This window comes from Mchenga conophoros, linkage group LG10 (genome assembly GCF_057382185.1).
Source record: "Mchenga conophoros isolate Kocher_MC1m ecotype Shallow Benthic linkage group LG10, M_conophoros_male_GT1.1, whole genome shotgun sequence".
Classification (NCBI taxonomy): domain Eukaryota; kingdom Metazoa; phylum Chordata; class Actinopteri; order Cichliformes; family Cichlidae; genus Mchenga; species Mchenga conophoros.
The window spans coordinates 22,631,764-22,650,163 of record NC_140535.1 but is presented as its reverse complement, the minus strand read 5'-3'; the positions used below and the strand labels follow the sequence as shown (position 1 = coordinate 22,650,163).

Here is an 18,400-nt window from a genome sequence, read left to right as displayed (position 1 = left end):
AGAGGAAAAGCAGGAAGCGCGGTAATGAGAACGCACACATGTACGATAGGAACAGGCAGGAACACTTTGAGCATTTATGCATTTATCACTCCCCTTTTATGTCCTTGCCTTTCTGCTCTGCCAACCTCTCATCACTTCTCTACCTCCTCCTCCTCTCTTCCTCATCCCTCTCTCCTGTCGTGACAGTCACACTGTCTCTGCCAGATGGAGCTACCAGGACTACCTGAAGCAGCAGGCCACCTTCTGTGTTTGTGGGTGTGTTTGGAAGTATCTCCCTGCAGCTACACACCTACAAAGATGCTGTGTTTTTGCAGCGTTCAGCAGGTGGACTGTGCAACTCTAGGTGTTCATTTGTAGGGGAACAAACAGTCTTACATGCTGGATGAATCACAAAGATATGAGTCAGTTAAATATCATTAGGCAGGGAAAAACCATAGCTAATAGCTTTTTAAAAAAATCTTCTTCTTCTTCTGAATCTTCTTCTGCTTGTGTTAGGTTTGATGAATGGGACTTGATGGGATTTAGTTACACACACAAACTTAAATACTCAAAGCTGGACACATATTTATTTCTTCCATTTCTTTAATTTGTTGGAGTATCAAACATGACATTTTGCATATTCTACAGGCTAGTAAATGAACCTTTGAGTTGAGTATATTCTATTTAAAACACCATGCATTTCCTTGAAATATTCATAGAAAAATAATTATTACAAAGTAATACCTGCACAGCTTTTGAAGAACTGGATAATGTGTGTTGGCTTATCCTTTGTCTAGTGAAGAAAATGTGAGATATGTTGTTGCTGTGTATGGTGTTGTACACATCAGTGAGCGTATATTTTCATTTGTGTGTGTGTGCGTGTTTGTTTCTTACAGCTTGGTCCGTGGACCTTGACGGGCTTGTCGCTGTTCAGAGAAAGTGAACACTGCTGACACACACACTTTTTCCCACAGAAGGTCACTCTGTCTCCAATTGGAAATGGGCTTCTGGGAAAGCACGCATAAAAAAACCATTTCAGTAATGCCATGCAGAATGCAGATAGGGTGATAGATAATTCACAGTTTACCCAATCAGAAAACACACGAAATTCCAATTTGCTTGTACTCCCAAGTTGAACAGTATCGATGTACGTAAGTAGTATTGGTGCAGGTAATTCCAAGTTTCTTTAGCAGAAGTTTCACACAATATTTGCCATTATTTCTGCTACCCTTACATTATACATGAAAACTTTCCCAGCATTGAAAACGAACATTTAGCAAATTCTTTTTTACACTGGGACATTTTTAATAACATAAATACTGTCAAAAACTACCATCGGCAGTGTCAGAGGAGTATTTCTGCAGTTTGAATGTAGCAAAGAATAAAACGAGATCTCCAGGCTGATGTCAAAGTTGCGAGGATTAAATGTTGCTCTCAGCTCTGGAAATCTTTGTCAGATTCTCAGTGCGTAACAGTTAAAATGAATAACGCTTCATACCCAGTGAGGTATGGGATAATATTTCAGGGTAAAAGCAGAGGCGAGCACAGAGCCCGTGAGGCAGACACAGGAGCTGTTCTTAAGAAACCAAGAACATTTTAACACACAGCTTACTCGTACACAGTAATCTAAGCAGGCCTCTTCTAAAGTCGTGTGAGAAACAACTACGATGTCTTACTTTTAAAAAAATGCTGCCTTGCCACAAGGGGTCACCACAGCAGGCGGCTCTGCAGGTTTAATTTGGCTGAGCTTTACACCAGATGCCCTTCATGACACAACCCCAAAGGGGATCTGTGCCTCCGGCTGGAAATGAAGCAGCATCTTTTCACTTGGCAAGCAAACATGTAAACCACTACACTCAGGCCAGGGATCATTTTTATGTGGAGCAGAATTTCAACACAAACATCTTGCAATTATGTTTTTAATCAATCTTTTTTTTTTTTTTGAAAGGTTTGCATCTCTGTGTTATGACAGAAAACATTCACGCAGAGTAAGTCTGTTAATTTTCTGCGTAGTTCATTTTGCTCACAATATCTACTTGTTGATCGTCATGTTTAAGTTGTACTTATGGAATCACAGCACTTCTTTAAGGTTAGAGTAAGATAATCCCCCTGGTTAAATAATACTTTTATGTCATGATCCATAAATCTGCTGACACCAGGAGCACCAGAACACTGAACCTTGCCACTCGAGTAAGTCATCAGACAACCTGTCCTGACCGGTCTTCAATCCCCACTGTGATTATTAAACTGGATTTTATTCTTTCTTTTTTTTTTGTCTGATCCCTTCGTCTGAATTTATTACTGATCTCAGACAGACTACTACCAAGTATAGATTTACAAGATGAATGCGAGTCCAAATAACTTTTTATTACTTTGACTGCCTGACTCAATCTGTCTGTCTGTTTGACTATCTGCCTGCCAACATTTAGGTCTACATGAAGAAACACTCATTCTTTACTTGCAGATGCTGCAGACAAAGCAGTCTGGGTGGTACGTTCTCCCCAGGGCAGACACCACCTCTCCGGTGATGTACTGGTTACAGCTGTCACACTGGGTCCCATAGAGCCGCTGGTAGTCCTTTGTACAGATGTACTCACCAGAATGGTGGAAGAAACCCGCATGCACCAAGTCACAGCCGCACACTAAACAGAGACACAGAACTTCATTTCTTATAAACAGAAGCAAAAAAAAGGATGTATAGTTACAATGTGGCAAGGTTGCTCATGGTAGTCATGTTATTGAGGGCAAACTGTCATGACCAATAAAAGAACAGGGTGTCGAGTTGGTCAAATATGTATGTGATCAGTATGTATGATGTTCCACAAGCTGCTGAAGTAATTAAGAAACTTTAATTGACAGCCTTCTTTGACACAATCAACAGTATTAATCCACTTATCCACATAAAGGTTTCACCGGCTGATTTAAAGTCACAATTAATATTCTGTGTGAGTGCGTGCGTGTGTGTGTGTGTGTGTGTGTGTGTGTGCGCGCGCGCGTGTACTGTTTGTGGGTGTAGATTAGTACAGTACGAGCTGTTGTCCTTTCTGAGCTCAGAAGGGTTAATACTCTAATCTGCTTTTAGGGATTAGACCAGCAACCATCGTGTCTTAACTCATACAGTATGTTATGCTTGTCCATCCAAATGAAGGTGCAATAAAGTTTCAGCCACTTCAAATGTTTGGAGTCTCACTGATTATGTAATACCATTAGGGAGGCTTCTGACTGGCCTCACATTGTGCATGGAGAACAGCGACTCCAAACACTGAGTAGGAAACACACAGAACTATCTTCAGGGACAAGAAGAACAAGAAGTCCTGCAACAGACGGTACAGCATCTACAGAACCCTGATCCTAATTTGTATTGCTTTTAGCTTGCACGTGTTGTGTTTTATATACTATATATGGAATTTTGTTATTTTGTTAGGCGGCCTCTGCTCAGCTGGTTGATCAGGTGTTTTAAAAGGAACTGAACAGCTATTTGCTCCAGCTGGAGGGAGCTGAGTCCCTCATCTGCCATCAGTTGTGCTTTATAGTATTTATTACAATATGTGTCAGCCAATGGCTTATATTAACCAAAAATTCTTACGTAGTGGAACCAGTGTAAAGATATTTTCCCATGAAAGTATCTAAAAAGAATCAAATTACTGCTATGCTTTCACCTCTGCACGTCTGTCACTGACAGATAATTTGTAACGGACTTGCCCAGGATACGCTGCATTATCCACAGAGGCAGTATGATGAAACCTTTACGTACTTTAGGTTAGACGACTGAAAGGCAGCCAACGGATCAAGATATCGGACAGTGAATTGAACGTCTAGTCTCTAATTAAGCTAATGGCTCTAAACCCAACAGAGTGAGTGGATCTAATCTGAGCCAGTGTGTTAAGAGGCTCAGACAGATAGAGAGAAGGAGTGAGAGAGATGTATAGAACTGTATAGGAAAGCTGAAGACATCATAAATATGGTAAAGCAACATTAAGTAACAATATGAGCCTGCAGCCAAACTCAGGAATTTTCATTTAAATATATTTAAAGGGTTTTGAAAAGGATCCAACTCGCTTTACAATTACCTTATAACACCTTAAAAGTTAGATTTATATGGTATTGCTGTTCAATATACATTTTATTACAATAATGCCAATAATCATTTGTGGACTGCTGACCATAAAAAAGAGTGGAATAATAGTAAACACTACAGAGAACTATGAGAAGTTTATTCAATCCTTATTCATTCAGTGCTTTAGAAATAAATGACAATATTTTAAATGAAGTGTCTGACAAATAGGATCCCAAAGTAAAGACAACACACTGACTGCTGCATTTAAACTGATGACTTTTACAGTAAGGTTCTAATTTCTCTCTGACCCGAATTAAAGCACAAAGCTCACACTGTGATAGACTTTTTTGTAACTCTTCACAGTGAAGGCTAACAGTCTGTCTTATGTACTAAGTATTTCGTTACTTATTATTTAGCCTGAAGATTCTGAAGTAAACTTTTGTAGTGTAGGAAAAAAGATAACAATACTGTATTAAGCGTTCTTTGGGTGGGGGTGGGTGGTTCTTTTCTCCTCTGGCAAAGCGGCTGTTGTACAACTTTGAAATGCCAGCCTGACCTTTATCAGTCGGGCTGAGACTAAAGCAGTTCACAGAGGAAGAGTTACAGTTACTGAAGCACTCATTCTCGAACTCATTGTACTCACATACTGCATGTCAAAACAAAAGGCCATTTTTATGTGACATATAAAAGGTAAATATTGTCAAGCCAAGCAAGTCAACCTGTCATGGTTTTGAGATTTTAGGATGTTTTGGGATTTTTCTCATTTTTGATCATTTTTGTATTATAGTTCTGCGCTTCTGTAGGTCTTTAGGTTCATTCTAGGTTAAAATGAGTTTTGTGTTTGAGTCCTTTGTTCATGTTCTATATTCCTGGTGCCTCTGAGTTTTAATATCGATTATTGTGGTTCGAGGTTTATTTTTTTTTATGTTGGTTTCCTTTTGTTTCCAGTCTCTGTTCCTCATTAGGTTATGTAATCTTTAGTTATCATCTTTTATGTTCCCTTTGTGTCTCCCCAGTCAGTCATGTCGCCATGTTTGTTTATCTCCAGTCACTGTGTCAAGTTGGCGTCTTAGTCCTGGCATTAGTGTTTATTACTTCTTTTTTTATTTTAATGATCCCTCGTCTCCTGTGTGTTGTGTTTGGTTTTGGCACCCCTTGTCTCGTTACTGTGATTGTGTTCAGCTGTGTTCCCTGGTGTTTCCCATTTCCCTCATTACCTGGTGCATCTATATTGTCTGAATCTCCCTTTGCTCTCTTTTACATCATCCATCATGGTTGTGTCTTCTGCAGCACGTTTTCCCAGTTAAGTTGAAAGTTTGATTTTCCTCATGTTGTTTTGTACTTTGTTTTAGTTAATAAAGCCACTTTTTAGTTTTCTCCTTTGTGTTCCCCAGTCCTGCGTTTGGGTCCAACTCTGCCAGCCACACAACCAGCCTCAAATACACATCCCATCATTTCTCACCATGCAGATAACGTTCACACATTCATCACTGTCTCAATGGAAAGCTATTAAGATATAGAGGAAACAGGGAAGAGTGGGAGCTGTTAAGACTTGGCCTCTCCAGAGGCCTCTCTGTTATTTTTGGATTTCAAATCGTAGGCCAGTTTCCAAAAGCTGTTCTCGCTGACAAAAATCAATGCATGAATTTTATACAGGCTGATATCCTTTCATATTTATTTTTCAAATAATCAAGATCACCAGAGAGCATTCAACAAATATTTATGTCATTTTAATTTTCACTGGTGAATTTAAACATATTTAAACCTTTTTATTAGTTTTATCTTACTAGGGATGGCAAAAGCAGTCAGTTAGTAGGTAGGTGTAATCCCACTGCTGGTCCAGACTGAAATATCATTTCAACAATATCCACGACAGACCTAGTGGCATTTTGATCATTTGTATTTCACTAATGACGGTTGCTGGACACGCACAGCTGCATCTCTCCCGCTGCCAGCTCAACAAAACAACAACATTAACTCAAAATCCAGACTTTTAAGCCGGTGAGGCCTGATTGTAGAGTATTGTACAGGTATTTATTGTCGAACTATTTGAACCTGGTATTTAACCAATTCTCCTTTGATGATACTCACATTCAGCCACTGCTTTGGTTTATGACTAAAACACAAACTTATCGTTATAGTGTCAGCTTTGTGTTCAGTGATAACTAGCAATTGTTAGCTTAGTAACAAACTAAACTAAGATAGTAAATACGCTTATCCAGTTTAATATTTGCATGTTATGCACATATCAGCTGCTGGCATATCTTTACACAATGCTTTGCTATTTTTTTGTGAAACTGATATAAACCCACTTCAGGTCCAATCCATGTGAAGAGGACTTTTAGGAAAGTTTAACAGACTAGGCTTCATGTGCCCATTCAAATATTAGTTAGCTTTAAATGATTGTTTTCTGAAGCATTCAAATATTTTGAGTCTGGTGAACCATGAGCCGTTGGGCTACAGTTACATTGTAAAGTTTTTAAAACTGGGCTAAAAGACCTGCTGCACATAGTGCTGCACATTTTATTAGCATGCTAGTGCTAATAAAAAGCCAGAGAGCCTGACATTGACCACTGATTATTTTTAGGGGCTTGTTTGCATCACATAAAAGAAGATTAAAGCACGTTAAAAAGACAACGGCTTTAATGAACACAGTAGGACCCAAGACCTGGAAGGAGGGCTGATACATCATCCAGTAGCTCACCATATCTTATAAAAACTTTTTTTTCCTTTGCAGTCATTTCTTTAAAATGTACGCAGATACTGCCACAAAAGGCCCATCCCTATATGTAGTCTTTTAAAATACAAGGGCATGCCTGACCACAAATAATTCCATTGAACTAAAAAATTCATTTGACACATTTACAGTGTAATTATAATAGAAGACGAAAATGTCACAGCAGTGAACTCCCAGAATATAAATGAGCATGTGCTGGCCTGCTACCATCCATTATTCTCCCTCTGTCACATGACATTTTACTCTTTCATGGACAGTTGGAGCAAATCTTCCCACTGCTACTTGAACTTGCTGACTGAGCCTTAATGTTCATATAGGTCAGAGACTTGTCAGGCACTTCTATCCATACCCTGTCAAACAAGACCTTAGGACAATGTGACCTTACACCTGACACTCCGTGACCCTCACCTGCTGTCCCAAACTGAAGGAGGGTTTTTTTGTTTTGTTTTGTTTTTTTAATATTTAGACTGCTCTGTGTGTTGAATCAGCATTAACCAGTTCCTCCAGGAGCTAAATAAAACCTGACATATCAGAGAGTCCTATATGCAGTGTAAGCCACAAACGATTATTTTGATAGGGGTACAGATGAATATATTTCACATTAACTAATTACTTTGGTTTCTTAATAAGAAAAGCAAGTGAAGTGAGAGGGGTTTGAATAAATTCTGTTTAATTAGCTCATTCATCTGCAGTTCAATCCATGTGTAGAGAGCAGTTTTTGAAACCACTTTAACTTGCACGACTTCTCACTTGACATAAATAACAATCAATAGAAATCTAATTTCTCTAACAAAGTCTCACTAATAACCCTAATTTGTGATTTGCAAAGCAATGAAATTAAGGCACTATTGAGGTTATAAAATTGTCCTGTAATCACAAGGCCTGCAGAACAGTCTATAAATATCAAGAAGTAATCTATTTATCTTCAACACAACTCCTAAGGCCCAGGACATGATTTTCCATGAGTCCACTCTGATATGTACGAACCAGCTTCCAGTTTGGATTCAGGAGACAGAAACTATCTCTACTTTCAAGATTAGGCTTAAAACTTTCCTTTTTGCTAAAGCATATAGTTAGGGCTGGACCAGGTGACCCTGAATCCTCCCTTAGTTATGCTGCAATAGACATAGGCTGCCGGGGGATTCCCATGATGCATTGAGTTTTTCCTTTCCAGTCACCTTTCTCACTCACTATGTATTAACAGACCTCTCTGCATTGAATCATATCTGTTATTAACCTCTGTCTCTCTTCCACAGCATGTCTTTTATCCTGTCTTCCTTCTCTCACCCCAACCGGTCGCAGCAGATGACCGCCCCTCCCTGAGCCTGGTTCTGCCGGAGGTTTCTTCCTGTTAAAAGGGAGTTTTTCCTTCCCACTGTTGCCAAAGTGCTTGCTCACAGGGGGTCATATGATTGTTGGGTTTTTCTCTGTATCTATGAAGCGCCTTGAGGCGACTTATGTTGTGATTTGGCGCTATATAAATAAAATTGAATTGAATTGAATTGAATATGTACTTATGGAAAGTTGAGGAAAAAAATTTGGAGGTTGGAGGAGGGGTGCTGGAGGTGTAAGTCATCTTAACCTTACATACATATCACAGTTTTTTCATTATCAATATGTATCTTGGTTAAGGTTAGGCATTAAAAGTACTGTCAGTTAAAAGTGTTTAGGCTTAAAAAGTTTCACGGCTTGGGTTAAAATACGACACGTCTTTCAAAACTTGTTTTCCTGATTGCGGTGGTCACACCTACCTGCTTTGTGCCCATAAACATGAAAAAATGTATTTTTTATGATTGTTTCAAAAACTGCCGTGAGACTGGGCTATTCAAGAAAACAATAAAAACTATTCCCAAAGCACAGATAAATAAATTAAATATCAACCATTAAATAAATTTGCTTTGTAAACTGTATTCCCTTTTTTCACGCCCTGCTTCATCGATTTAATTGTTCCCCAGCCTTCTATTTATTCTCCCTTTAAGTGACAGGTTCAGCTGCACTTTGTCAGAGGCACTCAAGTATCCAAGTACTTTTTCTTTTTACAGCTGTTAATAGTGATTTAAAGCCTATTAGACTGAAGTGCTTCAGGTGTGAATGCATTTATCCACAAACACGCGATATTGGCAGAAAGACTGCAAGTAATGATTTCTTTATTTGAAGCCTGAAGTAAAGCATTGAGTGAATGAAGGAAAGATTCAAAGAAGAAAAATGAATAAGATTTAATAATAACAGATATAATGAAGATGCAAAACAAAAGGAACTCCTGGAGGTGTGGTGTGGACTGTCTCATCTTTGTGATTTGGCTTTCAGTTACACGTACAAACACAGAATACAAGCATGTATGGAAACACACATGGACGTCAGCAAATGTTCATTCAAAACCACAAAAAAGTGCTGCAAAGCAGAGCTGATACAGCGATTAATGCTTTACAGTTTGCCCTTGAAGTCTGTTCTGAAGAAAGAGCCAGGCCATCCATGACTGTGTATGGCTGAGCACACACTAATGGTGATAAAATACACAGACTCTTGCTCCTGGTATGTTTCACTTGTGAAACACAAACTTGTTTTATCTTAAAGTGGGTCAGCCTTGGCAGCAAGCTTCACTAGAATCATAGGAGTCTGTTTTAAATTCATTTGAGAAGGCAAAGCACCTGCAGCTGGATGATCTATCAAAATAAATTAGTGCGTGCCGATATTTCACCGCCTTTGAGGGAAGACATTACAAGCCTTGTCTTGTCTTGTTTCAATACAAAGGAAAATTCCGAGCACTTTTCCTTATTGCCAGTGTTCGAATAGATTTACCAGAAAAGAGATGCTGGAAGGTTTTAGATGATGTAGATGGGGAAGTTTTCTTGCCTGAAAAAGCAGAGATGTCGAGGAGAGAGGATTATTTCAGACACAAGGCTCAGACAAGACAGAGGAAGACGAAGAAGGGCAAGATGGGAGTCGAGGGAGAGATTAGAGGAAGCTGAATAGAGAAAGAGCATCATATGTGAGGAGAAAGGAAAGCAGACAGCAAAGTGAAGGGATGAGGACGTAGAGAAAGATGCGGGGGGACTCTAGGGAGGTATCAATGAGGCTATTGATCTGTCCATCCAGCACACATCTGCCATCCCGTCACTGTCTTCCCTCATCTATTAGCATCATCAATTTAAGATGGATTTCCTTTTCTGTAGCGCGTCTGGATTTGCATGAGTGTGTGATCGGGACAGAAGGATCAAAGAGAAACTGATGAGGGGAAAAGGGAAAAGCACGAGTCTAATCAGTCTGTGGTCTAACTGTACAAAGGCAGAATTATGTGCTACAGCATGGATTTTGGCAGTATTGTTTGACGCTGAGGTTGTGAATAGTCAACATTTGTCAGTCAGATTTTAAATGAAATGCTGTATGAGAGATTTTCAGAGAAATCATTATGTGCAGCCACATTTTTTTATCTGCTTTATGAAAATTCACATTGATGACAAGTATATTAGAATGTGTACAAGGCCATTTTTTTGGTACAACTTTCAGCTCTAAATTGCACATGGGATGAAGTTACTTCTGCACGGTAGTGAGCTTAATTTTATAAAAATAGGTTAAATACTGGACAGAGTGTTACATACAACGCTCTGACCAGTCCTCTAAAAAAGTACATCTTTACTGCTTCCATAGGAATTAAGGGGGTAAGTAGCAGAAGGTGCGGCTAATGAGATGCACTTCATTAACTGATCATAGCAGGTACGACTCTCTCTATAACAGCAGATGTTTGCTGTTCTGTAGCATTCAGGTGTGTTAACACAGTGCCCTGGTGTTCCCAGGAGTGGAGTTTCCATCAAATTTATGCCAAGATCAGACCGTGCAATGGCTAGAAAAACTGAAAAAACCCAAGAGCTACAGACTCTACAGGTCTCAGTTAGCATACCAAATGGTACATTTTATGATAGTACAATCAGAAAAAACTGAGAAATTATGTCTTTTTTGGAAGGGTTACCAGAAGGAAGCCTCTTCTCTCTAAAAAGAACATGGCAGCACAGCTTAGGTTAAGTTGCATCCAGTGGCCTCTGGACAAATGAGACCAACGTGGAGATGTTTGCCCATAATGCACAGAGAACACAGTATATCAGCACAAACACCTCATACTAACTGTTAAGCATGGCGGTGGATGAATAAGGATGTAGGGCTTGTTTTACAGCCACCGTACCTGGACACCCTGCAGTCACTGAGTCGACCATGTACCAAAGTATTCTAGAGTCAAATATGAGGACATCTGTCCAACAGCTAAAGCGTGGTCCAAACTGGGCCATACAAAATGAGAATGATCTCAAGCACAGTAGCAAATCTACAACAGAAAAAGAAAATAATTGGGTGTTGGTAAATGATATCCTGTGGTGGGACTTGAAGAGAGCTGTACATAAATGAATGCCTGTAAGCCTCGATGAACTAAAATAACTTTGTAGAAAAAGTGGTCCAAAATTCTTCCACAACCATGTAAGAGACTGATAAAGTCCTAGAAAAAATATACCTTGATGTTATTGCTGCTAAGTCACCAAATTACACAAAAATTGACTGAATACTTGTTGAGACATTTCAATAAAACAAACTGGTTAATATTTTCACGACTAAAAGTGTCAGAAAAACCGTGCACGGTCTTTTCTTCATGCATCACATCACAGACTTCTTATACTGCCAGTCTGATCTAGATTTCTATTCTCTGACTCAATGAAAACTTATAATTAACTGTCATTAAATAGTTCCAGGTTTTCAATACGTTTAATTTATATGTCATTAAAAAGGCCCAAGATCTTGATTTCATTGCATACCACCATCACCACTAGTCACTTCACAACACATTAAAAAACAATTGGAGTCACTCTAAAATAGAGTGTAGCTGCCTCATCCGTCTCACTCTAATGTCTTTGTTCCCTAAAAATACCCCTGTTATTTCCTGAATAGTCACGTTAACAGGCAAGCTGTTTACCAAAGATGCATTGTAACTCACTGACATTCACATCTAAAAAACAAAGAAGGTGGGACGAGAGAGCGACAGCACGGGAGAGCAGAAGCAAGAAGAAGATAACAAGCAGAAGAGTGGAAAAACCAGACATCTGTGTACTAAAAGCTGACGTTTTGATTCTTGTCTGCTCCATCAGCTGACGTCTCCTCTGCTGATGAAGTACTAATGGACTGTGCCATTAGCTAAAAGTCATTAAGCTTACTCTGCAAGATCAATTGTCCATAATAATATGAACTTTAATATCAAACGGGACACTTCTGTCAGTACATCTGGCTTATGTCCCGTCAGGAGGAGTGAGTGCTTCAATCGAGCAGATAATCAATTATTCATCCAAACAACCAAAAGAGTCATTTCACCTCAGGCTATTTTAAGATCTGCATCTGTAAGTAATGGTGCGTGAGATAAAACATGGCGTTCCATGAAAGAAAAGAAAAAAAAAATAGAAAATCCTCTTCTTCTGTGCTTTGTGACTGAGTGCATTGATGCGATGCTTCTGTCAGATCAAACAGAGAAAACTGTGTTGTCTTGCAGTATGCTTTGGGACTGTGTAGGTCCCGGCCCGTGAAAGGAGGTTAGCTGGTTGGAGTCTGACTAGGGGCTGAAAAGCTGCTGACTGCACTGCTAAGCTAGCTGCTGACTGCAAAGCTGTGTTAGTGCCTTCTGTCCCACCTGCTCGCTGGTGGAGCTCAACCATGCAGAGACATCAAGTGACATATATAGTTCCGGGTTTGCACGCACAACTACATGCACAAATGCACACTGTCATGCATAAACATGTTTTTAAAACAGCGTATAGCTGTGTTTCTAAAAACAGGGCCTCACACTAAATCTAAATGATTAAATCTTTCCTCTGCTTCTTTACACCTGCATCCACTGCTTACAGCTAGGATTTATTTTTGGAGATTTGCTCACTTTATACAATTTTTTGCCTATGTGTTACTACCTTACTGCTAACCTTAGTTGCAAGAGGGTCAGTTTTTCTTTTGGAGAACAGCAATATTCATACCCATGCTACCTGTTTCACCCAGACTGTGTCTTTGTGCTATGCGAAACTAATAGGCAAAGCTAAGCTTTATCTCTGCAAGCAAGTGTGGTAAGCGTATTTTCCAAAAAAGTCGCTTCCTTAACATCGATATAATTTAATTTTCCGCTAGGGTAAATTAGAAATCCTTTATTTATTTTACTTTATGCATGGCATTGATGCAGCGCTCCTTAAATCGGCACTTCTGGAACTTGTTGATATGTGATTCTTTGCATGGTGGAGTTTTCCATTAATGGCTGCAGCTACAAACTGTTTATTTCAGTGTCTCCTGAGGGCCTGAAGATCACAGTCATTCAATCAGTCATTCTGTCTTTTTTTTCTTACTTTGGTGCTTTTTCGAGCATCCCCGAGAGACTGAACTCTCAGGAATGCTCAGTCAGGTGACTAATTAACCTTGTTCATTTGTAGACGTTATCATTAGACCATTTTTTTCTGAAACATTTTGCAAGAATCAAATTCTATAAGAGGACAATAAAATAAAAAACAAAAACGCATTTCTTAGTATCAAGTCACCTATTGTTTTCTTTTAGTTTTTTTTTTTTTTTTTACTGGGGGCATTTTCTATTATAAATATATGTTAAATGACTTCAAAACATTGCAGTCTTTTAAATAACTTTCTACACAGGACCTCAGTCTGTCTAAAAACACAGTTGTACATATTTCAGTCTCATTTTCTGACCAATTAACCAGGTTTTTCGTGAGTATCCAGAATTGGAACAACATGAAAAAAGGAGGAAAGTTATTTAACAGACCTTGAACAATTATGCATACTGGTTGTCTTTACATGTGCATCTGGGTGATTTAAAATATGATATTATGCATGTTATGTGGCCGGAAAATCTGGACAGAAGTACAATGCCTTATATGTTTAAATGACCAACGATCTTTCCACTGTGCTAAATGATATTTCCTACATCAACATAATTTTTGTCTCTGGAGACAGAACTATTTTCCAAATCGGTGTCTCTAATTTTTTCTGGCTGTTCCCGGTGAAGTTGTGGTTCAGCCTCCATTTCAGTGAGCAAGAAGAAGCTAGCAATTATTCAACTGCCTTGGTTCCTTCTTGTCTGAGTAATTATTTAATATTTAACTATGTAAATTGATGCGGATGAAATGCATTAGACCAAGACTGAAAAACAAATGAATTTAAACCTTTGTATGTAAGGCTAAGAGTGGAGTACGGAAGCAGATATAACTGTGGTGCACACTTAATGAGTTTTTTATGTGTGTGTAATGTAAAAAACAAAAAAATAAATACATACATAAAGCATGTTTGTGTGTGGGTTTATTAGTTTTTTTTCTTTTACCTTTGCAAGTGAAGCAGTTAACGTGAAAGTGTGTGTTCTTCACACGCACCACCTCCCCACGACAAACCTCCCCACAGCGCTCACACACGATGGGTGAATTTCCACGGCTGGAGACGGGAGAGCTGCTGCTGCTGTTTCCTCCATAGAGGCTCGACTGGTACTGAACTGCTGGCAGAGAAAAGAAGAGAGGCAAGGATGAAAAAGCATGTTACTTGTTATCTTTTTGAGCCAGTTGCTCCACAGCCTCAAAATGACAAGGTTTTAAACGCCTTTTTCAGCCAAGCATGTTGTTACAGGGATGGCAAAACAATGAATCTTAATGAATTTGAAAACAGTTTCTCAGTTTTGCCTCATGAGTTAAGATGAAAGCAATCAGTTCTACAAGGCAACAATTACTTTCCAACATCAACCGCTCAAAAAAAAAAAACGTCAGTGTGGCCTTCAGATGACACTCTTGTTAAATAGTGCACAAACACTATGGCAACCAATCCTGTTGGATCAGTAAGTCAGAAAACATGAATAAAAACATTTACAGTAATAGAACAGACACACCAGCGTACACACTTGATTGAATGTTCACAAAACATGAAGAGATTGACTTTGTACCCAATGTCTTCAGAAGCCTCTTAGTCTGCAAGGGAGATTAGCCTGACTTACAACCATTATTATTGCAAGGCACATAGACAACATCTATCATCTGTCTTCTTCTGTCTGTCCACCATTACTATGTCCATGTCCATTATCAATGGTTAGCCATCACCAGTTTATCTGGAAGTCCCGCAGCATCTTAGCTCAGTCATTCTCAATCATCCTGGAGGGGGGTCTCACATTTTGACCTCGGGACTTCCAGGTTATACTCAGCACAGATGTTCCTCTATACTATGCCGGCCACTTGGTTATGGCGTTTCATGTATGCCCTGCCTGCTAGCATCTTGCACCCGCTGTTATGTGCTGGATTGTCTCAGGGGCATCTTTACACAGCCTGTACCCGGAGTCTTGACTGGTGTAGTAGACCGCAGCCTCTATGGATCTTGTGCTCAGAGCTTGTTCCTCTGCTGCCATGATTAATGCCTCTGTGCTGTCTTTCAATCTAGCTACTGGTAGGATTTCCCAATATCAGCCACTTCTTCTATGTAAAGGTGGTCCATGCCATGCAAGGACCTGTCCTTCCATGATGGTTCCTCTTCTTTCTCAGATTTCTGCTGCCTGTGGTATTGACTAAGCAAGTGGTCAGTCGTGGTCATCTTCCTGATAATAGTGGTTCTGACAATCACTAGTCCTCCAACTACTTCCTTCCACTTAGCATACAGTCTCAGGGTGCTGGACTTCCATGCATGGAAAGCAGCTTTCTTGCCTTGGTCAGTGGTTTCAATCTCCTCCTTTGATCAGCTGATTATCCCAACAGGATATCTAACGGGCAGCAGGGCGTAGGTGTTGATGGTTGTTCTTCCCATTCGACTGACTCCACAGGATTTGTCTTAGTCTCTGCAGGTATTTGGTGGTTGCAGCTTTTCTAGTGAGCTCTTCATGTTTCCCATTTGCCTGTGGGATTCCAAGTTCTGTCCTCTATGTCTACAATGTTGCCTTCAGGTAGTGCAATCTCCCTCAGTCCTGACTACCTTCCCTTTCCTATATATTTACTTTTTCCATTTCTAATCCTGGATGGCAGCAAACCATTGCATTGCAATTTCTGACTTAATCTTTTTGCATATGTCAATAAAGCTCTGAATGATGTCAAATCTCAACATACATGCAGAATAGCAAAGATACACACACTGCTGGAGAGAGAACAGTGCACTCTGGGGTCTTTGTGAGATTACACCTCTGTCATCCTTATGAAACTAGTCAAATCCATTTTAATGAAAAAGGCCTTTCTTTAACTTCTCCCAGACACACATGTCCATGTACCACATCTGTGTGATGAAAGGACAGCACAGGAAAAGAGCAGTGGGAGGATTAAAATTCACTGCCTGACTCATTAAATTTTGTTTTGCCATAAAAGTAAATTGCGCTCAACAGACCGTACAGCACTCTGAGCAACAATTCTACTGTATTCTGCTCAATTCAATTACATTACAGTTAATGCTGCTGTGTCTCAGAGTATTATGCAATCACAGCAAACACCACGCTGGCAGGTTAAGCTGGTGACAGCAGGAGAGACACGGAAAGAGAGGGTTGTGAATCTAAAAATGTTTTCATGATAAAGAAAAGGTAAAACTGGGACAAAAATGCTTCCTAACAAATTGTATCATCAAGTACACACACATTTGTGTGTGTGTGTGTGTGTGTGTGTATCACAGAAGCTGGCATTGGTTTTGTAGCCAGATGGCAGCACAAGAACTGGAACAACAGACATAGAAAGATTTGAGCCACCTGTGTGTGGCTGAGAAATTAAATGTGTTACTGTGTGCGTGTGTGTGTGTGTGTTATTAGCAGGTTTAAGTGATCTAAATTTTGGAATTTGAACTCGTGCTGTGTGCGTGTACTGTATATGCAGTGTGTGTGTGTGTGTAGCATGGGTACTGCTTTCTTGATAATGGAGCTAGGAAAAGTTCTGTCCACACAACAAATAACTGCTCTGTATAACATTTGCTTCTTTAAGCAATACATGACCAATACAATAGTCAAAAATATCTGTTTTTATTCAAAAAGGGCGGTCTTCCTAACATATTACCTTGACTAAAACGTTCAGGAATTTGCAGATTTGTGATGAAAAATAAGAGGCTCCCATTGGAGGAAAGGAAATGAAGGAGCTAGTTAAAGGAAATTAACATCACATGACATTATTACTATTTAATAATAATGATAATACTGACACTAACACCAGAGTGCAGTGAAAAAATACATTTTCTTTCCAGTTACAGATGAGAGAATCGCTGTGTCATTTATATATACAGTCAGAGTCACCTCATTAGGTACCCTGTGTACCCCTTAATGCAACCTGCTGAAGCTCAAACTGAGCATCAGAAAGAAGAAAAAAGGTGATTTAAGTGACTCTGAATTCAGCATGGTTGTTGTGCCAGTCTGGTCTGAGTTTTTCACAAGCTGCTGATCTACTGGCATTTTAAAGATAAAATATCCATGAGTGGCAGCTCTCTGGGAGAAAATGCCTTATTGATGTCAGAGGTCAGAGGAGAATTGCCACATTCCTTCAAGCTGATAGGAAGGCAACAGTAGATGAAATAACCTTTCGTTACAGCTAAAGTATGCAGAGGATAGTCTTAAAACGCACAGCACCTCAAACCTTGAAGCTGATGGGCTACAGCAGCAGAAGACCACACCAGGTGCAGCTCCTGTAAGCTAAGAAAAGGAAACTAAGGCTACAGTTCACACCAAAATTGACAATAATAAAACTGGAAAATGTTTTCCTGGTAATGAGCCCGATTTCTGCTGCAGCATTTGGATGGCAGGGTCAGAATGTGATGTAAACATCTTTACATCACAATTCAGGTGGTGGTGGCGTTATGGTGTGTGTGGGGCCTTTTCTCGGACCCCTTAGTACCACCTCAGCATCATTTAAACGCCACAGCCAACCTGAATATTGCTGCTGACCATGTGGATGTTTTTTGTGACCTCAGTGTGCTCATCTTCAAAACTCAAATCATCTCAAACTGGTTTCTGGAATGTCACAATGAGTCTAAATGGCCTCCGCAAGTCCCAGATCAAAATCCAACAGAGTAACTTATGTAGTAAAACAGGAGATTTACATCGTGGATGTGCAGCCAAAAAATCTGCAACAACTGTGTGATGCCATGAAATCCACATGGACCAAAATGTCTGAGGGATGTTTCGTGCACCTTGTTGAATCTATACCATGAAAAAGTAAGTCAGTCCTGAAGGCAAAAGCGGTGCAACCCAGTAACAGGCAGGTGTACTTTGTGTAATGGCTGGTGAGTGTTATTGTTATCACGGATGTATGATGCTGATAAATTATTAAAAGTAACTAGAATTTCCAATCTCTCTCTCACTTGGCATTTGCCAGAGAAGACCAGAACTGGCAGGTCCACTAGAGGTGCTGTTCTCTTCACAGACATCTGGATATCCTTGGTGAATGCCAACTGAGCTGCATTGTGCTTGATTGTGAGCACAGATCCCATTAGAGAACATCAGCATCTCATGCAATGCTCATGGAGTCTGTTTGTAATAGTTAGGTCAGAAACATGCACATGAATTGCTCGCTAGAGGTCATTTAGTAGGGCTCTGGCAATGCCAGGCCTCCTGTTCTTATTCAAACCACAGCTGCGTTCAGTACTCCTCATTTCGCCCAGTCACTCTGGAGACTGTGCTG

General features: G+C 39.7%; 1 protein-coding gene across 4 annotated transcripts in view; it reads right to left on the bottom strand.

Moving 5' to 3' along the window:
- LOC146565956 (actin-binding LIM protein 3-like) overlaps positions 1-18,400 on the bottom strand; it is a 52,660-nt gene that overhangs the window by 32,077 nt on the left and 2,183 nt on the right. For 3 of the 4 annotated variants that reach the window (XM_085289416.1, XM_085289419.1, XM_085289415.1), the window contains 3 exons: positions 14,113-14,280; positions 2,438-2,621; positions 874-986 (listed from right to left, as the gene is read on the bottom strand). In XM_085289416.1, coding sequence (XP_085145542.1) covers positions 874-986; positions 2,438-2,621; positions 14,113-14,280 — 465 coding nt within the window. The remainder of the gene's footprint in view (positions 1-873; positions 987-2,437; positions 2,622-14,112; positions 14,281-18,400) is intronic. The other variant, XM_085289417.1, reaches the window with a different exon arrangement.